The 22,162-nt window shown below is 41.0% G+C and overlaps 1 protein-coding gene across 10 annotated transcripts in view; it reads left to right on the top strand.

The window, feature by feature from the left end:
- Positions 1–22,162, top strand: part of RPS6KA2 (ribosomal protein S6 kinase A2) — a 309,958-nt gene that overhangs the window by 216,430 nt on the left and 71,366 nt on the right. For all 10 annotated transcript variants that reach the window (XM_065057598.1, XM_065057605.1, XM_065057603.1 and 7 more), the window contains one exon: positions 21,659–21,739. In XM_065057598.1, the coding sequence (XP_064913670.1) occupies positions 21,659–21,739 (81 nt within the window). The remainder of the gene's footprint in view (positions 1–21,658; positions 21,740–22,162) is intronic.

Here is a 22,162-nt window from a genome sequence, read left to right as displayed (position 1 = left end):
TGTACCAGAAACTGGTTGCTGTTTCTTTTGACAACCCAGAACTTTTCACTCAAGGTTAAAATTGGGTATTCCCTCTTCTTCTGTATAACTCTGAGGTGTGTTGAGCAGAAAAAGCTTGGAGAAGGGGAGGGTTTCTCCTGCATCCCCAAACACATGATTATTACTCAGTATTTGATAGCTAAATCTGTAATGTTAAGATTCCACCATGAAAACAAACAAACAAACAAAAACCAACAGCAACAAATATGCATTATATTAATATTTTAGGAAATCTCAAAATTTAGATGGTGATTTTGAATTACCCAAAATGTTCCATCAAATTTCTGTTCTGTCAAGAGCAGCCACCTTTGTGTTTGCAGTTCCTCAGTTTGTTATACCACAGAATCACTGTTTTCTCTCTTCCCTTGGCTGTTACAGTGGGCTATTTACTGTTTTCTCAAGCAAGGACTCAAAATCCAAAAGTTGAGGCTGCTTTGTGGTTTTGTTGGATTGCATTTCTCTCCCATTCAGTATATTTACCCCTCTGACTAGTAGCTCTGGATTTCCCATTAACCTGAACACAGGTTAACATTAACCTAGCACATCAGTAGGAACTAATTTGTCCACAGTAGTTTCTACAAGTTAAACTTGACAGCTAATTAACTCAGAGTACAAAAATGAAGGGAAAACCCCATTGGCACGGTGCAAGTGAGAAGAGCAACGATGAGGATTGCTGTCATTGAGCTTCCATGTTACTTTTGGCACAGAGATAGTATTTCTGACAGCATAATTTCATCTTTTAAGTGAGAGTGCTGAATTGCCACTGCCTTCCTATACTCAAAGGCTTGAAGTCACTCCTAGGTGAAGTATTTATTACCATGTCAAGTAATGGGAGCAAAGCCATAAGTATTTGTTAGCACCGCATTCAGTATTTACTGAGAAAAGGCATGGTACGAGACAAATTTCTGAATGCTTTTGCTTCCTAACCTGTGCTGCACAGTACAGCATGGAGCAGGAAAGTCAAAGCTTTTGGTGCCAGTGCCACTGACATGGCCATGCAGCCCTAAATAGCATAGCAGTTATTTTCTTCAGTGAAACAGATTTTCAAAATGTATAAAATGGAAGAAAGGGGAAGGGAAAGAAACGGGAAACTGTTTTTTCTTTTCTGAACTAGTCTGAAAAATGAAAGCCTGAATAAATAACAATGTGAGGAAGTTAAATGCCTTCAGGAGTGACTGGTTAAAAAGAGCTTTGTACCTTGCTCTGAAGAGCAGCCATAGTGGATCCTGCCAAAGGGTTTCCTGTTCCAGGAGCTGGACTCTGGCTGTGGCTGGCTGGTGAAGTCTAAGAGGCAAAAGTCCAAAACAGTGCTTCCTCCAGTGATTCTGCTGCCTCCTACTTCTTTCCAGGGTGATCGTCCTGTGTTAGCGTGATCTCAACTTCACCAACAGCAAAGGGTAGTAGAAGAAGGGTGCAGCAACCACCAGCAACACTCCTCAAGCATTTACAGCTCAGAAAAGTTGTTTGATACAAAAGAGACTTTGTAGATCAATTACATTTGTAGATTTAAGTTTGAAAAAGATCTGCTAAACAGCAGAACTGCTCCTGCTGTGAAGAGAGAATTAGACTCCAAAATATTCTGGTTTAGATTGTAAAATTTTGCAGAGGCACATGCTGTACACACAAACATTTGTGAAAATGAAATTAATTGTTACCTGAAGGTTTATATTAAATGTACAGTATATCTGAATAAGCACTTATGACAGCATAGATCCTTCAAAGTGAGAAAGTCACTGCTCCTCTCAGTTGTAAACAACAGTATCGCACAGAAGTTTCTTTGCTTCATACCTCATTTGCTTTTGAAGGACCTTGTGGGTGTCATTTTTTTAAAGCCGAGAACTTTCTGAAGAAACACAAGTATTTCATTCTAATTATTACATTTAGGAAAACCTTGTCCAAAATGTTTGAGAATATTAATGTCTGTTAGGTGCCAAATGGCAAATACATCAGATTCAAGGCTGCATGTATGTATAACTCACCTGACTTTGAAATGCTGTTTATTGAATAGCATTGAATGTTGAACCCTAAAAACTTTGCAAATATGGGCCTTTTTGAGGGCGTCCAGGTGCTCAAAGAGATTTAGGTACTTAAATACCTTCTGAGAATGAGACTTCTGCCTTTCAGAGTGTCATTGGATAAAACTATTAAATACCATTTTAAAATTATGCTTTCATGTCTTCATTACATACTACTTTTTTTTCTTGAAAATCAGATTTTTAGATTAAAAAAATGAAAGAGAATAAAATTGATCTAAATGTTTAAAAACTTATAGATGTATATCAGTGAGTCTTGACTGCCAGGCCCCAATGCACCACGAGACAGAGGAAACAGCAAGAAAACAAGACACTTTGTTCTGTATATAGGTGTGCCTTGTATTCACCAGCAAAGCTGGAACAGAAGGAAAGGGCAGGCTGATTGTTTTGATCCACTCAATATTTCTGTCAAGGTGTCTCAGGCTCCATTGGCTTTACTGGATGTGCTTCAGGTTTCTGTGAACAAGAGCTGTTTAGAATGCTTACAGTGTAAGCCTCATTAAACACCTGTGAAGTGTCCATAAATCCCCAACAGTTTTGTATTGGGTTTGTGTGGCAAAGTTTTGGTAACAGGGGGGCTACAAAGATGGCTTCTAGAAGCTGCTAGAAGCTTTCCCCGTATCTGATAGAGCCTGTGCCAGCTGGCTCCAAGTTGAACCCACGGCTGGCCAAGGCTGAGGCCATTAACAACAGTGGTAGCACCTCTGGATAACATATTTAAGGGGAAAAAGCTGCTGCACAACAGCAATTACAGTCAGGAGAGAGGAGTGAGAATTTGTGAGATAAACAACTCTGCAGACGCCAAGGTCAGTGAAAAAGGAGGGGAAGATGTGCTCTAGGCGCTGGAGCAGAGTCCCGTGCGGACCATGGCAAGGCTGACTGTCCCCCTGCAGCCACAGAGGTCCATGATGGAGCAGGTCTCCACCTACAGCCCATGGAGGACCCCATGGTGGCATAGGTGGATGCCTGCAGGAGGCTGTGACCCCATGGGAAGCCCATGCTGGAGCAGTCTGTTCCTGGAGGACTGCACCCCATGGAAGGGACACACACTGGATCAGTTAACGAAGAACTACAGCCCATGGGAGGGACTCACTTTGGAGAAGTAAATGGAGTACTGTCACATGTGGGAGAGACCCCATGCTCAAGCAGAGGAATAGTGTGAGGAGTCCTTCCCCTGAGGAGGAAGGAGCAGCTGAGACAACATGTGATGAACTGACCATGACCCACATTCCCCATCCCCCTGTGCTGCTCCAGGAGGGGAAGGAGGTAAAGAATTCAGGAGTAAAGTTAAGCTTGGGAAGAAGAGAAGGCGGGGGAGAGGGTGTTTTAAAATCTGGTGTTATTTCTCATCCTCTTCCTCTGATTTGACTGATAATAAATTAAAATAATTTCCCCGAGTCAAGTATGTTTTGCCCATGATGGCAATTGGAGAATGATCTCTTTCTGTCTCTGTCTTGACCCATGAGCCTTTCAGTATATTTTCTTCAGCTGAGGATGAAAGTGATAAAGTGGCTTTGGCAGGCACCTGGCATTCAAACAGGGTCAACCCACCACAAGGCTTCTGTGCTGGAACATAAGGGCTACCTTTGGAGCTTGAAAATCAAAGACCCATCTCTCTAGCAGACATGGTATCTTAGAGAAAGCAGCATGAAGCCATAATTCACTGACATAATGTTTATGAACTTTGTAAACATTACAGCGATAATCTAGTGAAGGTCTTGTGATTGGGTCACAAGGAAGTAGTTTGTATCTGCCTATCTTGTTGGTAATGAACTGTGTAAATCTCAGCACTGGAAGCTATTCATATGACAACAGAGAAAGTCTACATGTTTCTGCCTATGGGGTTTAAAAACGATAATCTGTTTTGTCAAAAGCTCTGAAAGTGCTTTGCAGTTTATGATCCCCTCAGTCTTAGCCAGTAGGCTTATGGGTTTACAGTTGCTCTGAGTGCGTGTGATGGTTATAGATGTAGTAAGCTGTGAGCGTGGCTTTAGTGACTCATAGAGAGTTTGTGGTGTTCTTGGGAATGTTGGGTCATTTATATTAATTATACACTAAATTGAACACCTAACTTAGATGTCATCAGCTGGACTGTGATTTCCGTCTAAACCATTGATAAAATTGTAGTAGTAGCTTTCCTCTTTGGATACCAACTGAAGTGCCTTCTTTAGTTTTCAGCTGTATGTGACTCAGTTTCTCTGCAATGATTGTGGTGTTTAGATCTAGATATTGAACTCCCAGTGGTTTCCCTCTGGTTTGAAGGGGACAAAAATCCAGCAAAACAAAAAACTGAGGACAATTTACCCTTATAAGACAGGAAAGAACCTTCATCTCAGATAAACCCAGGTGCTGAGGTTTTCAAGGTGTCTTGTCCTATTTCACTGAGGCCCATTTATTCACTCAGGTTCACCCTTTAAATTTTGGGTTATTATCTTTTCTTAAACTGTTCTTCCATCTTTTTTATATTCTTCTGAGCCTCTTATTAGCCTTTTCTAAACAATTCACCAGGGAAATCTTTGACGACAGATCTGGTTTCCTCTGAGTTCAGACCCCACAGCAGAGATTCCCTTGCCCTGCTGTTTGGAGGAAAGGCTGCATGCTCCACATCCTCAGGAACTGCTGCCCACATATGGCTTTTTCACTCTGAGAATTATAACTCTCCAAATGTTACGGCTCTGAACTAGAAAAAAACATTGCTGGACCTGAAAGTTCCCGTAAAGGTCCAGCCAAGACAAGGACTCACCCCTCTCTGCAGGTAGCCGTACACTAAATTTTTGATGGAGAGAGGAAAATCTGGGAAGGAAACAGCAACTTCTGTGTGCACAAACACAATGACATTTGCTTCCTCTATATATTTCACAATTGGCTCTAAAATGTGAATATCAGCCTAGTTGGTATGTGCTCAGCCATGCAGCAATGGTCTTGGGTCACCATATGGACCTTGCCAACTCGCATGCAAACTTTGTGGACGAGGAGTCAAGAAGAAGATCTCCAGCTGCATGCTGAGCTGCAGAACATGCCAACCTTGCCCATCAAAATTTATGAGCAAGCCAGAATTAGTAGCTGTCATCCAAGGAAGCAGAGCTTTCTTTTGGCCTGTGAGAGTTTTGAAAATGAAACCTGGAAGATATTCAGCTCTCAATGCTCAGATGTCACCATTGGGCTGTGGCTTTACGGTGCCTTTGCAAGACTTTTTTAGTCAGATAACCTCTTTCTTCCTCCCCTAAAAGTTATCTTATCTAGGTCTTGCTTTCTGAAGGAGGAAAGGGTACAGTACATTTGAGGGAGCTCACTTAGGTTGTTTCTAATGGACTGTGGAGAATAATGTGTTCATATATTACAAAGAAAATGAACTGTGGTTAGGAAACCAGCTCGTGTGTCAGCAAATATTATAGAGCATCCCAGCCTGAATATAAGGAAGACTGGACAGGTCAAAAATGACAAAGAGCATTGCTGGAAGTTTATTTCCACAATGTCTGCTAAAGAGAATTGACCTACGTTCATTGAGATTGTAGCTTCTGGGTTAGATACTTAATACTCTTTAGTGATTCTGTATGGTGCTTGGATTCATGTTTGGTTGAGAAGGGAAAACTTTTGCCTACAAATATAACCTGAGCATGCATCACTTAAAGATTACCTCTTTCTATTCAAGCTGCGTGGGACTTCTCATTCTATGAAGTCCCAATTAAATTAACTTATAGCCTCTTTACAATGCCAAGTGCATTGTGAAGGTCCTATTATCAAGCAAAAATACCTACAGTTAAGATATTCAACAAATGAACTCTGGATGTTAAACATGCTCTCTGCCTTGTAGCAAGGGCACATTTTGGCTAATTTATTTTTACACAAAAGCCTGTTGTTCCTCATGGATCATTTCCTTAGTGCCAAAGAAAAATGTCTTCATGAAAATTTTGATTGTTGACCTCTGTATAGGGTCACCTTGTTAAAAGTGTTGCTCAGGTTGCTAGACAGCATATTCTTCCTGTTTTCCTAAGGAGGGCAGAGTTATGAAGTCTTTGCCTAAATACTGGTAAAAATTATATTCAATCTCCCTGTCTTTCTCCCCATCATTCAGCCAGACTGATTCACATAGGAGGACACACTCCTGTACTTGTCATACATGCCATAGTTAAATGCAGCAATATCGCCAAGTCCTTTTCTGTCCACACATTTATTCCAGTACCACTCTGTAATAAGATATCAAAATGTAATATCAAAATATGGCTTGCTACATGGTTGTATGTTCATTTGGAATGCAGCTTCAGTAGTATGTTGCTGCCTGAAATAGCTCCATTTTATTCTCCTCAAAGAGAGCACAGGACACGACTCATAAGCAAACCCCAGCTTTTTCCACATGAAGTTCAGTGGTGTAGTAGAAACTGTGATGAGAGTCCTAGCATCTGAAAACATAGATGCTTTGTCTTGGACCAGGCTTTTGAAGCAATTCTTCCCATCATTGCCATTTGCTGTTCCTTGGTTTGCTGGGCACAGCAGTTTCAGAGTGCACATGCCCTAAACTTCTAATCCTTAAGCATTTACATGGGCCCCTTTAGCAGCAGCTGAAAGTCTTGCATTATTCAGGTGCTCATATTATGATTCACTGGAGAGCACAAAGGAGATTCAAATCTGAAGTCAGAGGGAGAGAGCACTGAAAAGTCTACTGATTTCTTTGGCAGAAAGGATATGTTCTTCACCTGTGATCAAATTATACAAGCTTGTTCTAAACATTTGTTGAGTCATACTCTTCTGTCAATGAAATATGGAAAGAATGACTTCTTTAAAGTTTCTAAAAAAGTGGCAGCTCTTGCAAGTTGCATTTGAATGTATCCTCTGGCTATTCCAGCAGGTCAAGTAATGGTGGCTGTTTTTCTCAGGAATGAGTAGTCCATCATACTAATTTCATTTTTGATAGTAAAAAGCAATTTTCCAAATCACCTTGTAATTTTGAATCAACTTGCCATTTACTTAAAGTTTTGAATGATCCTGCTGGGCTTGATACAGTGAATTAGTAGCAATGGAGATTCTTGAAACTGCAGCCCCTGTAGAGACCATCAGTAAAACACTTTCAGACTGAAATTCATTCTTCAAAGTCTCCACAGTAGATTGATCAAGGGCTTTCACTGCTGCTTGCTTTCCCCTGGACTATTCTTTTTGTTGTACTCATTGCACCGTGTATCTAATGACAGCTATTTGCAGTTATTTCTAAATTGGTTTTCACTTTATGGAAAATACTACATTGGATATCTTTTATTGTCAAGTATCAGATTGCTGTTAGTTTCTTTTGGTGTAGTTTCAGGAACTGAGAGACTACGTGGACAGTTCTCCTGGAGCCATCAGTGAAATGTTTATCCAGTTTGTCAACTGTTATGCAATTCCATTTTATCTGTAGAAAGCCCACTTTTACTGGGAGGTGCAATGGCCTTTGTCAGCTCTCATACCTCTCATCAGCAGTAGGTGGGAAGTACAGCAAGAGGAGAGAAAAGGACAACTGGAGTGAGATGGGCACCACATGCTTTGCCTGGGACGAGTACCTGGGAGTGAGGACTGCTGAGTCCCCAGGACAACTGTAGGAGCTCAGTGGTTCTACTTTGGGAATCTAATTTGTTCCCCTACCCAGGCCTGTGCCAGGGAACCCCACAAGTGTGGGGCTGTCAGAGGGCACCCTATGCCTTTCATTGCTACTGAAGTATTGGCTAGAAGGCGTCTGAAGAAGTCCTGCTGCTGATCTCTGTGACCTGAGGTGATACAGCTATGCTTTTGTCATTCCTGACAGATATTTGCCTAATTTGTTCTTAAACTGTCACTATATCTACTATTATAAAACACTTCCTAACATCTGTCCTGTATCTGCCTTGCCACAGCTGAAGCCATTAGTTCACATCCTCTCTGCTGAGAAGTTTCCTCTCTGCATTTTTTTTCCACATCTTGAAGACTGTTATCATGTTTAGCCTCCATTTTCTGTAGACCGAGAATCTTTGATCTTCCTTTCCTTCCTCAGAGTTATTTTTTCTAGGTGTCTGGGTTAGAAGATTTAGTTTTGCTAGCGCTAGGTAAGTCAAAGGTGTCTGTTAAACAAAATATGATCTGCTGTGGCTGTATGCTCCAGGTGTCAAGTCCTCTGTGAATGCTTTGTAACTACAGTAGTAGCAATGCCCCCACTCTACCAAGAAGATTATTGAACATTCAGGTTTTTTAATTGAGCAGAGACAAGACAGATGGTGGTCATATTGTTGAGAAGTTGAATGTCTGTTCCTTTGAGAAGTCCCACGTAGAGAAAGCTCCTAGGAAAAGCCAAATACAAGTAAGTATTTGTAATACAGCTTTTCTTTGTACAGAAGGTTGAGACAGCAGCATTTCTGGAGGTTATTTTCAGTTCTTCATGGCTGACCACAGCTGTCAACCTCCATTCCCCATCTCTTAAGCAGAACATCAGTGGGCAGGACATACCCAGGCCAGTCTGGCTTTACTAGTGAAAACACTGGTCACTGGTTTACCTTGCCTGCTGCCCTTTATCTTCTGCCTTTCTGGCTGGTGTCCCATAGGCAAAATAGGAATCCTCAAGTGCAAGTCTACTTTTTTGGTCTTCTTTTGGCTTGGTCTTGGGGTTTGGATTTTTTTTGTGTATTGCTTATCTTGTGCTGTCTTTAAGGAGCTTTGTAAGCTTTCTGTTTGCTTGTAATGCTTCTAATTTCAAGAAACCCACTGCTGAAAATGAGACACTATTGCTGGTAACCCATCAAGTCAGTTGTGCAGCACATGAAGTGACCACTGGGAAATTTTTAATCTTACCCAGTGTCCAACAGCTTGTTGTTTTTATTAGGAGGCTACATGAATTACAGGAAGAGAAAAATTGCTCTTTTGGCAAATTCAGGCTCAAATGCATTTAGCCTTCATCTCCTTTGAATTTATGTCATGTAGTCTATTCTTTCATGGCAAGCTGTGATTAGTATAGGAGCTGGTACCTCAGTTTATGAGTTACAAGACTTTGACTCTGCTCATACCTCTGCCACCAGCTTACTGCATGAACATAAAACAGCTGCTGGTGCTCTTCTTCTCAGTTTCCATATCTGTAATGTTAACCTAGTTATGCCAGCCTCCTCTTCACAGTGCTCAATGTCCTTATGAAAAGTAATAGTCAGATATTAATGGAGATGTTATTAACACTCCTCCCTACTTTAGTGTAATCTGCTGCAATATGGAATTCAATGGCTAAAGAATCCAAAACAAGAAATTGCTAGGAAATGTCTATTCTGTATAATGCATTGACTATTTGAAATAATCAGAGCTATGAATCAACTTTACTTTTGCATAAATTTGTAGCTGTAGTGGAAAGCTAAACTGGAAATCAAATAGCTACATATTCCTGGGATTTTTAACCTCTGTGATGGACTCTGCAAGTCTTTGGCCGTGATACAAATCCATTATCTATATGAAAAGCATTTGTTTGTTCTGTTCACTGAGTAAGTTGCACCAGTTGGAGCATCCGACATAATTGCTATTTAACCAATTTCAGCTGCCTGCAACTGGAGTGCGTTTATATTTGTTTGGAAACCATAAGCATCCTCTGCAAGTTGCATCCCACTGCTTTTACTGGTTCCCATAATACAACAGAAAAATATTATTTCCTTTCAAGCATGAGGACAGATTAACAGAGAGGTCAGCACTGCCTCTCAATACCAAGTCAGAGTGGTGCCAGAGGGTAGGGGCTCAATTGCGCTGGTGGCGGTTTTCCTCACAGCATTGCAGCTTGTAACCCTTCACCAAACAGCTGGCCAGGTGTTCTGTTCACAGCTGCTGCTGGAGGTGTGCTAGCACTCAGCTGGCACTCTATAACAATTAGATGGCCCAGTGTGGGAGACTGCCATCTGGGATTTGCTTCAATGGAGACAAAATTATTCTCTGTGTTTTTATACTCTTCATGTGGGTTACACATGTCAGTTACAGCTTCCTCTTGGCTGTGGCATTTGGTCCAAGTTGAAGGTTTTGATGATGTTCAAAGGGAGACCAGCAATCAGCATCAACGTCAGCATCTCTGTTTTGTCTACAGCGTTTTCTATCTGCATGCGACTGTTATTGACACACTAGAGAGGTTTCCATGGTGCAGTAATTTAACTGGCATTTTCTCAGCAATGCCTTTGTAATAATTCAGGCTTTTCCCAAATTTTGTAAATTTAGTCAATGAGTGAATTACTCAGATGATTGTGCTGTGTCCCCTGTCATCTTTCAGACTTTGTTTGTGCTGTGACGTAGTTGCCATTTAGTGAGCAACTGTCATCATCAACACTGTTAAACCAGAGCTGTCTTTCATGCTCAGAGGGAGTTTCAGGTTTATGGGATTGTACTGCTTTATAGGTTTTGTCAATGCTAATCAACTCAATTTTGTTTCATTATTATTACAATAAGCTATACAATGTATAACATTAATGTCATACATTTAGGTAGGATGTAAATGGATACAGGTACTAACTTAACCCTTGCATGTTTTCATAAGAAAGAAAAATTTTCAAATGTATATTTAGATGGACTACTTTGTATTTTTGTTTTACATGGTGTTCCCTGCATTTGGATCACCTTTATCCCACCTCTCTCTGTCTCCTAGAAAACTTTCCACATAAAGGGAAAAGGATGGGCCCCCAGCTTGTGTCTGCTCTCCTGCTTTGTTCAGAAAAATAACCAGTGGGTTTGCTCAGCAGCTCCAGTGAGCCCCCAGCAGCAGACTTTTATGCAGAGGATAGTTTCTTAGGCAGGACATTTTGACTTTGGTAACAAAGACGCCAAGAGGCTCTTCCTAGACCATCCCACTAAATAAACAGCCTTCATTTAGGTGACTTGCTACCCTACTGAAATCTGGACATCCCAGTTTTCCAGAAGGCCTTCAGCTGCCCCCAGGTGAGCTGGTGCTTCTCAGATTCCCAAGGGCAGCTTTCTGGGGCAGCAGAAAGCTACCATCCCCCGTGCCAAGCATCAGGGGTAGCAGCAGGCTTGGAGGTGTGATCTGGTGTGTGGAGCCAAGGGAAAGACAATAGGAAGGGCAAAACTTCTAGTGAAGAAGTGGAGGGTCAGCAAGAGAGAGGGTCATGGATCATGGGCAGCATTTGCTCCAGGTGTTGTTTCAAGGAGAAGACCAGGCTTTGCGGTGGGAATGAGACAGGGCCAGAGCTAGTCTTCTCTGCAACTTTGGGAAGCAGGTGATAGCTGTCTGCCAGCTTCTCCAGACCATCCTCACTCCTCCTGCCTGCCTCTTTCTGGTTGGGACCTGAGCGGAGGCTGTGAGGAAAGAGGACTGCTCAGCTCCAGCACTGGCAGAGTGGGTGCTCAGTGGCTTCCCTGGGCAGAGAAGGGAAACAGCAGGAGCCAAACTGTTCAGCCCTGGAACTGGGGCAGGGATGGAAGGAATTTGAAGGGTGGCTATAGGTGAGACTGATGGAGCAAACAGGAGGTGCTCATGAAGTGTAAGACTTGACCTCACTGCATGAGATTTGCCAGTGTCAGAGGACTCTTTAATGCATCTTCATTAGAAATATGCAGAAACCGTGTCATGCTGTTATGACTTGTATATTAGTTTGACTTTTTATGACAGTTTGCTATAGACAGTTTGTCACACAAGAAGGTTTGAGAGCACTTTTTCAAAAGCAGAACAAAGGAAGCAACTTCCATAACAAAGCTTTGAGGAAGCCTGAAAGTTTTCACTCTATGTGTGAGGAGTATGGTTTGCAGAGTAGTCACTGGAAGGGCTGTCACAGGGCTGGTGGCTCTTGGTAAAGCTGAGATCTCAGAATTAAAAGCAGTATGGAAGATCAACTTCACATGGTTATTCTTCACAGGATATTGACATCCATTCCCAATACAAATTTTTAGTTTCTGTTTGTTTGTTTTTTTCCCCTTTGCTGTAATATTCTAACATAATGTTATAGACATAAATCCTGGTACAAATACTGTGTTTCAGTCAGTCTCCCAAACAGTTGTGCATAGCAGTGAATTGTAGAATTTTTTTAAATTTTAAGACATGCTTTGTTGAGGTGGAGACAATACCGCAAAACAGCACATAGTGAAAGATGCAATCTCATTCCTCTGCAGCCAGAGTATGCTGCCTTCTTATTAAATCTTTATTTAACTTTTTCTGTTCCATTTTGTTTTAAAATATATCAAGTGATGAGGGTGCAATCCCAGCCCTTCGCTCTTTTCCACAGGGGTTCATCCAGTTACAGTTCGCCCAACACAGCTTCCATTTCCTCTTTTTCTGTTTCACTTACCTCCTCCTATTTATATTCCTTTCTTTTATTTTGATAAATAAGTCTTCTCTGTCTTCCATGTTTATATTGTTTAAATATTTATCTGCTCTCCTCCTGTCTCCTTTTAGTCATTGCTTAGTACGGTTTATGTTTAGCTCTTGGCAGTTACCCAATGACATAAGAAAAAAGAAAATTTCCTCTTCAGTTATGTATTCTTTTAGAGTTCAACCAGCTATGTATATTTTCAACACTGTATACAGGGACTGAGATGTAGATGGCAAGATCCTGTTAATGTCAACAGCAGTTTTACTACTGACTTGTTTTAGGGCCATGATTTCACCCAGAGACTCTCCGAACTTAGTCATATCTTCCACAAGGATTCCTACAGAGTAGTTGAGTCCAGGCTGAAAAATAATTTGCATTTGTTTGAACGCTGTGTTTCTCTTCTCGTATGAGAGAACACTAGCTAAGATTTTTCTTGTTGTTTGTGTGGCCAAGGTTTGCTGGTTGCAAAGCTTTAGTCAATGTGTCAGTGACAACATGAGACCAGGCTTTTCCTTATGCTCTAATTTAGGAACTGACCTTGCCTTGACTTCACACCATACTTGCTGATGGGACTGGAGGCTTCTTCAGTGACAGACAGCTGTCTCGCAGATGCTTATTTATTTTTATGAGGCAAATATATCAGCAGAGCTATATTAAGCATGTCTGCATAGTGTATCAGGGCCTGGGCAGAATAAAAGTTTAGTTTGCCTGGGTGCCACAATTTTCTTGAAATATTTGAGTTCTAAATTCCCATCTCTTTTGTGTGCAAGTAGCTCAGAGGGCTGGATTGCAAGCAACCTGATAAACCTTGTCCTGCGTAGTTTACAAATAGAAGCTGTCTCAGGGCTTCATATCTCCTAAATCAACTGAGTGTCCTTGGTTTTGGATGATAAGCCACTATCCCAGCTTCTTCAGTGTTTCCTTAAATACACTGGTTACACATTTCACAAACCAAAATATTTGGAATTCAGTAGCTAAAATGCTTGTCCAAAACTTTTTGTTAGAACAAGTCCGGTTGGATTGGCTCTCTGTTTACCACATCCAAGCAGCCTAATGGAAATGTGTTTGGAGTGGGAAGTCAGCCCAGTTCAGCTGTGGCCAGGGCTCTGCATGGCTTGGAGAGAATATTAACATTTGTCTTGTGCTCCTTGACCGATACATCCAAACCCTGCATTCTGAGAAAAGCACCTCACTGTCCAGCTGCTGCCTTGTGTTACCTGTATCAGAACAAAGCTGCAAGCTACTCTCCCATTAGGCCAGTCACAAAAACATTACTTCATAAAACAGTACTCTGATGCACCTAAAACAATTTTTCATAATTTCATTTTGGCAAAACTTGCTGAATTTAGGCATTTTGTTCCAATTCAGAACAAAATCCACAGTAAAAACATCTTTGAAAATGTCCAAAATTGTAAGTTTCAAGCAGCAATACATAAAATATTTTCCAAGATCCTTTCAGCCTATGAGCAAAACTGCCCTGGTGGCAAATGACAGCATCTTAGTACATACATTCTCTACAAAGGGATAATACCACATTTCTACTCCTTACAGGATTTCTCACTTAATATTATACAAAAGATTGTTGGTCTTGTCCATAAACATCCCAGCTGGACCAGGCAGAAGGTTCCATACCATGCCATTAAACAAAATAGTAGGGGCTTATATAACAAAATAGAAGGGACTTGGATGGGCTTTAATTTCCTCTCACACAGGGGCACTTTGTTCTGAGTTAGTGTGGCAAGGAGTTGCCTGGGGAGCTCCAGTGCCACCTTCACCCCCTTCCACATCTGCCAGGCTTTGCAGGTGAATTGGTAGTTGCTCAAAGATCCTGAGGAGAAGAAACTTCTCTTTCAGTAAAACTGGCTTTTTAGGCCTGGAAAGAATAAATAAAGGGAACAACTTTTTTCTCTGTAGAAGACTGGCCTAAGAGGGGATGTCTTTGCAGTTTCGTTGCTGAGCTAGTGTTCTGTATTTTTGCCTTTCGTGATATGCTGCAGAACATATTTGTGGTGAATACCAAAGCACAGACAGTTCTCACATTCTCAGAGTAAAGTAACCTGCAAAATTTATTCAGCTCTGCCTATGAAAGCCACAAAACAGGTGTGTCTTAAGAGCAAAGAGTGGCAACAGTTGATTAAGCCACACTGGGCTTTAAGCTTTAAAGGCAAGTGGTGAAACTTCTTGCCCTGAGAGTCCTGGCAGTTCCTGGACCTCTGGATCATCTCCGTCTCAAGCAGGACAAGAGAAAAATAATGTCTTCATTGCTCTTGTTGACTTAGCAGCATCATAATAGCAAACACAAGGCAAATGCTTATTTAATACTGAAATGCCTCACAGGTAGGAAACATGATGCTTGAAGCTGCCTCTCCTGTGCAGCTGCATGCAAGTTGTCTGGTGCTACAGCAGGGCTGGGGCTGCGAGGGAATTAGAGTCTGACACGAGAAACAGTGATACCAGAGATGTTTCATGGAGAAAATTCAGCCCTCTTTGGACTCTATTTAAGAGTAGGATTGAGGACTATGTGTACCTGTGTATCTTTTCTCTGGTGGCTTCTTGTAAGTTGAAACTAAATTTTAAATGTCTATTTTGTGAGGGGGGAAAGGCCAGCTGTTTCATAACAGTTCTAAATAATTTTTCTTTATTGCAAAACTACATGGAACAGCCATCAGTTTCTCCCTTTAGGTCATCATAATTTCCAGAGCTACTGATTAATGGTGTTTACTGGGACCTCTGAATTCCAAGGCCAGCCCTCTTATTGCTTTGTCATTTTGAAATTATAGCTGTTCCTAAAGCACAGGTAATTATTGCCTGTCAGTAAGAGTTAATATTGAAATTTTGCTGTTCCCTGCAATAGTAATAATAATAATTATACGTCTGTTTGGCTGAAGCAAATATAATAAAAAATAGGAGTGTGTTACAGTAGAATTCAAGAAGCAAGTGTATCACCTCATGGATCATTTGACAGGATCTCACATCTGGTAAGGTAAATAAATTTATATCAAACATATGCTTTACATCAAAAATAAAGATGACCCAGGTGCAGCTATGCAGAGATGTTAAAGGCTTTCAGTTTTGCACGAGTCACAGACAGATGTATTTCCAGCTGTAGGTTTTGGGTTTTTTCGAGGAAGTACCATACTAGCAGCTGGCACCTTTCTCTGCTCTTCATCAAGCCATTTATTCAGTTTGTTTTTAACGATGTTAGCTAGAACCAATTTATGCGGCTGTAAGGGGTGTGATTCTGACTTTCCTGTTGTACATCAGCACAGGATTTGACTTATTGGATATCATTGCACATCTGCTGCTCACAGACCTTGCCATGGGGGATGGGTTTACCTGTCCACAAGCACATCTGTGTATATTCAGTTGGTCCAGTTCTGTTCAAAAATACACAAAAATTCAAATTTCACCTCTGCATAAGGACACGAGGTTTATATGATCAAGCCACTGGTCTGTTGGTCAGTACTTCTCTAATGACGGGGTTGAACCCACGGGCTAATTTCAGCCAAAAATCTAAAACACACTAAAGCTCCTGCAGCGTCTGTTAGATTTTTTTGGTCTGGGAGAGATATCCAAGTTCACACCCCAGTGGGGAAAAAGCAGGAGGTTGCAGCCACCAGGAGGCTGCATGGGGCGGGATGGAGCCCAGGGAGCAGCACCCCCAGAGCTCAGACCCACTGCAGCATCTGTGGCTGCTCCATCCTGGGCCAGCGTGGCACAAAGATGGGGGGAGAGCTCAGGCTACTGCTCTGAAGATTTGTTTTCAGCAGACCCTAGAAACCCGTGTTTGCTCCTGACAACTCTCGTATAAATTTTTTTTCAAAAATTATTTTTTTTTAGCATCAATCTGTCGTTTCATTCTTCTTGCTGGAAAATTGAGCAGAGGTACTTCAGAGGGATATTGTAAGATTTAGTTAACTTTTCCAAACATTTTGAGAAAATAATGAATAAGTAATAAATAATATAAGTGGAAACTCAATATTAAAAGAGCAGGATTAATTTAGAGACATCTCTAATTCCGACTCTCAACGTTGAAGCATCCAAGCTACTTTTTAAGGAAAGAAAAAAAAAAAATCAAAGGAAAGTCTTTGATATTTTTCAAAGCCAAGTGTGTTGTTTCATGTAAAAGGGGAAGAAAAAGGAGGGAGGAGGAGATAAAATGACCTCCTCCAGACCCCAGACTCCTAAAAAACAGTTTGCATTTGTATTGATTTTTCAGAGGGCCCTTCTACAAAGGAGTGTCTCCTGCTTTGTGGATCTGCTTTCTTTCCTTTGCTGCAGCAGCACTAGGGCTGAGTGGTAAAGCTCTGCTTTTTATGGCTCTTTCTCCGTCTCTAAAAGGTTCCATATTTGGATCTTTCCTCCAGAAAAATAACCTTCATGAAATTATATGCATTTCAAAAGAACTGTGCATAAAATCTGTAAGTGACATTATTGGTATACTTCTACATTCAGGTGTCAACAGGACTTTTTTCTGGTTTTGTACTGTCATAATGCTCTGCTGATAAGGTACAGTGTAAAAGGCTGTTCTTTAGAAGATTTGAGTATAACACCGTGTGGAGCAGAAACACAGTAATGCAAATTGTATTTCCCAGCAGAGCCATAGAAGACAGATTATGATCTTTTTTGGAAAGCCTGTATTTCTCCATATCTTGAGTAATTAGTCACCACACAAGTACTTTGTCTTTTAGGCATACACAGTGTGGATTTGAAATTAGAGTCTCTCTCTTTGCTTTTGTCTACAATAGCCAGTATTAAAACCAGATGAAAATAACAGAAATAGAATTGAAACTGATGTTGTACATCATTTTATGTATAGATTCCATTTTCTGTATCACTGGCATGTACCAGTGCTGTGTGAAGAATCTGAAACTGAGTTGTGTGTTATGTGACTCTGAGTTATATTTTGGTTTTGTTCCACTCATGGCATGGTGCTGAGCTTTAGGGACGTGAGGAGGGTAATTGATGTCAGACACATGGGGGGCTTCTCTCCCTGGTGCTGCAGGTCAGGTGATTAAGCAGCACTTCAGATAGAATTGTGAAAAAGCTCAAAAGGCCATAAGGACAAGTCACTGAGGCACCAAACCTATCATCTGACAACCCATTCCTAGTTCCAAAAGAAAATTAGGCTTTCAAATGCCATTTTCAGCCTAGTGACACCAAGAAGGTTGCCTCCAAAATCGATGGAGAGAGACTGGCCAACACAGAGAGGCAACCAGAGCAGCAGGTCCCGCCCTGAGCCACCTCCAGAGGGCTCTGGAGACGGACCAGGCCCCCGTGCCTCAAGGTAGCCAGCAACCATTCACGCTGGGACTGGAGTTATAAAAGGATCTATGCACCTAACATCAACTTATGAAAAATAAGAGTTATCACTTTAGTGCCATTGAAAAGTAGTAGAACCATCTTCAGCATTAGATGCCTTGCAGAGCTCACAAAATCTATCTCCATCCCCTTTTTAAAACACGATTTCGGCTAGAAGTCATTTAATTATTTCTAGAAGTATCCTGGAGGATCCAAGCACTTTGCTTGCATTTGCAAGGCTGCATCGGTAAGTCAGAGACATTCACAGGACTTGAGCATACAAATGACTCCAGTCATCAGCAAAGCAGAATTGTGCTGGACCTCAGCTAATAAGTACAGAAAATATTTCACCCATGAGACTCTGGGTCCCCATGCTGTTGACCAACAGAGGTGAGAGTAGCACCCAAGCTTGGCACCTATGCGGGAAGTCGGAATATATGATATACATCACCATCTGCATGGGCAGGCAAAGCCTGGCTCCCTGCACTGTTGCTGCTCCCCAGAACAGGAAAGATGGAGGCAGACATGCTCCCTTGCTCTGCACTCCTCCTTCTCACAGATACATGTCTCAGCTCCTGTCTGATGCAGCACACCGTGGTTCCTCCCATGAAGGAGCCCGAGATGGGTTTCACAGCACTGAGGATTTTGTTTTTTATCAAGTCTGATGTGCAGCTCAGTGCCCTTAGCCAAGGCAGTCCATTACGGTTTCTGCAAAACATGCTGCCTTGCTGGATGTTTCTCTGTGAAATCTTTTAAACAGGAAAGCTGTAAGTGGAAATTATATCAGTCATGGGAACGCTAACTTAAAGAATCTGTGCCCAGGATCCAGCTGGCACCAAGGGAAGTGTGGTGTGGGACACATGCAGGATACCAGGGGGGTCTCATCCCACAGAGGAGGGCAGAAGAAAAAGCTATTTCACTTTTATTTGACACTTGGAAATTGAATTAATACCGTGTTAAATTTGATTCATGTATTAGCTTGTGCAAGGCTGTGGGTAAAACCCTCATGCCTTGTAACACCAAATCTATATACAAAAAGCAAAACCACACTGTAACTTAAATTGAAAATTACTTTTCTTGAAGTAATATAGAAACAGCAACTTTTACTTCAGGCAAGTTTGATGACAGAGAAAAGACAAGAATTACACACAAATTTAGAAGATAGCTTCAGGATTATTTTATTTTTGTAGAACTAAGAATTGCTTTGGGCAGCAGTGAGAATGGTGCTATTAAATAAAAATGTTTGGAAGCTATTCTTTGGCAAAAGAGATCCCAGAAGCAATACTCTGACTCTGCTGAAACCAGCAGCTGAACACTGTTTAACTTCACAGAGCTGTGACTTCAGCTCAGCTATCCAGTAACTAAATATGTGATAGATATGTGAATTATATGTTTTAATTATGATTAGAGTGAATTAATTAGTGTCTCCTCTATAAACTCCCCTTTACAGCTCCTGTAGGCCAGGGTTTCACTAATAAAAGTTCTCATTGGGTTGGCTCAACATCCTGATGAACTAATATGATGTTATTGTATGTACATCAAGGGATGTGCCTAGATCATGCTTGCTTGATAGTGTAGATAACTAGAGCTGTAGTGACTTTCAGTTTTTAAGTGAGACATATAGACAAGAAGTTTATTGGCTGAAATTTAATGTATATTTAAATCTCAACCAAAGTTGAAATCATGAGAGCTTCAGAGGTGAAAGCAGGATTATGGTTTTATTTTCTTCTTCAGAAAACATACAGCTAGTCCATTTTTCGTAAGAAACATTTTTTCTCTCCTTGGAAGATGCTGTCAATATACTTTTCCCCTTTCCCTTCTGTATTTCATGGTTATTAAAATTAAAACAGCCCAAGTAAAAATTCGTACCTTAAATAAAACCCTCTCTATAAACAGTGTTAAATAAAGGAAGCAGTAACATCCTCCTCTTTGATGTTCAGAATGGGACAGACTGAAGTGGATAAGCTCTATTTACTTGCATGTATCCTCAGCTGCCTCTACTTCTTTTTCATACCACATTAATACCTGGAAATGGGAATTGTTCTTATTTCAGAGTAGCAGGTGCTTCCTCTGCTATCACAGGCTCTACCAGTCTGGTCTCTTCTGTCTCATGACACTAGGGATTATTTCAGGGAGAGGTAATTTGTACAAGATCATGCAAACAATCTTAATGTCTTTGTGCTTATTGCACCAGGTTATATTCTCTGCCTCAGTCTGACGCATAATTTAAAGGTAAGTGGCAAACCCTGTCTTTCAAACCAAACTCAGTACTAGATAGAAAGGGCAAGAGCTCAGCAGATGAGAACTATTTCTGTTGAGCATTTTACTTCTATAGGTGAATGGCTGGTGTAAGCATTACCTGCCCAAGCCACCTGTGTGCTGCACTGAGGCTCCTGCAGGTGGTCAAAATGATGATGGGGGCAGCTGAGTTATTTGCAGAAGGAGAGGCTGTTCCACAGCACTGGGCAGGTGTCTGTGTGGGGAGCACCCATCCCTGTGCTGAGTGATGCTGAACTGAGCCTCTCAGTCATCTGCCCTGAACCTTCTGAGCTCTGGTGCTGTGAAAGAGATTCACTTGGAAAGGAATCCATAGAAATAGGTCCTTGTCAAACACCCAGATTTCCATTTCGGAAGTGAATGGAGAAATTCATGGTGATACATGTTCACTGATCCCCAGACAAGACTAAGCAAAGACACAGCATGACAAATGATCTGCCTTCATGTAGGCAAAGCATTTTGTGAGTGTATGATGTGTGGTTTTTATTCACGCAATAAGATTAAGATTTTGAGATTCCGTTTGTTTTGATTTTTAGCTACAAGGTAGCTTAGGTTGAATGAGCTAATAAAGCTTATGTTGCTATTGACCTAGGAAAAGCACCAAAACAGCAAGAAATCAAAGTGTTCCTCCACTCCTATTTGAGCGTTTCAGGTCAGCTGTTTTGGACCTATTTCTGAGCATCAGTTTTTGATGTACAGCAAGAGAATATGTGGTTTCATTATGGCATGTTCATTACTTGGGTGTTGAGAGTACTGCTGCTTCTCAGCAGGTCCACAATACATGCAGGCAGTGACAGAATCTCACTGAGATCTCAGGCTTTACTACCCATCTCTTGTAGATGCTTTCAGCTGAAAAGCATATTGGCATTGTGTAATGCAGAGAAAGAAGAAGAAAATTTCAGTGCTTTCATTGTGGATTTTGTGAAACTGTGATTGACTGAATAATGAATCTGTAAGTTTAAGAGCTGATAATGTGGGGACTTGAATCCTCCTCAATGTCTGAACATTCTGCTCAATGTGCTTGCTATGAAACCTTCAGCATTTGCTTTGATTAGTTTGAACCCAGCTCACCTCTGTAACTCTTTTTTCTCTCACACTATTAATCTCAACCACAAAAAGGATTTTTCTCACTCACATCACACAAGAATTTATCTCTACATTTAAAAAGAGGTTTTTACTATTTTTCATCAGCCTTTTTTTTTTTTATTACTGATTGTTTGTGTGGTTTATTGGAAGCTTAAAGTATTTTATATAAATCACTTCCAGAGAGTGCTATTCAGTGATATCTCATAAAAGTTGCTAGCATCAGCAAAACACAGAAGGTTAATTTGAACAAGGTTAACCCAACAAGCTCTGGGACTGGTACATTCTGTTTAATCTTAAATGAGACAGATTCATTAATTTTATATAGTTTAAATTTTTACATTAACATTATTTTCTGCAAAGCGTAATTACTATCCTGTTGTTTGTGATACTGTAGTCCTTTTAGTTAGGGCTCTTGTCTACAGAGGAAGATGTGGTGCCTTCCTGAAGAGCTTACTTTTTTTGCACAGACAAGGCAAGCAGAAAACAGGGACAGTAGAGTGTGGCATGATCTGCCAAAGGTCACACCACAAGCCATCAGCAGAGTGCGAAGCAGAATCCAAATCACCTGAACCTCATGCCAGTACTGTATCCCACGACCATGCTGCCTCTTAATATGCTCCTGTTCTTATTGTTCTTTCTTTATAGTTCGGGATCGGGTACGATCAAAAATGGAGAGAGATATTTTGGCAGAAGTGAATCATCCTTTCATAGTCAAGCTTCATTATGGTAACTATAATAAAATATAATTCATGTTTGTTCTTAAATTGGTTGGGGAATTGTAACTGGATATGTTATATTTTCATACAGATACCCCCCTGCCTACTTATGGCTCTGCTTCTAACAAAATCTTAGAAGCTACCTGTGTGAAATTATTCATTTATGCTAAAGGAGAATTTCAGTATAAGTAGGATTTAGCCATTCCACCATCAAAATACATTTTTCATAAAGCCTAACGTGATAGATTGTGCTAGTGGGATAAGTGGTGAGTATGCATCTGCCAACCCCCTCACCTGCTGTCAGGTATCATTTAGAAAACCAGAGAATCTAAATACAAACTGTTTTTAATAATCAGCACCAGTCCAAATTTGTATATGTGTGCATATGAGTGTGGTGTCTTGCTGGAGTTGCCTTCCTCTGCCTCCCCAGCTC

Source organism: Columba livia, chromosome 3, assembly GCF_036013475.1.
Source record: "Columba livia isolate bColLiv1 breed racing homer chromosome 3, bColLiv1.pat.W.v2, whole genome shotgun sequence".
Lineage (NCBI taxonomy): Eukaryota > Metazoa > Chordata > Aves > Columbiformes > Columbidae > Columba > Columba livia.
This window is presented reverse-complemented; position numbering and strand designations above follow the sequence as displayed.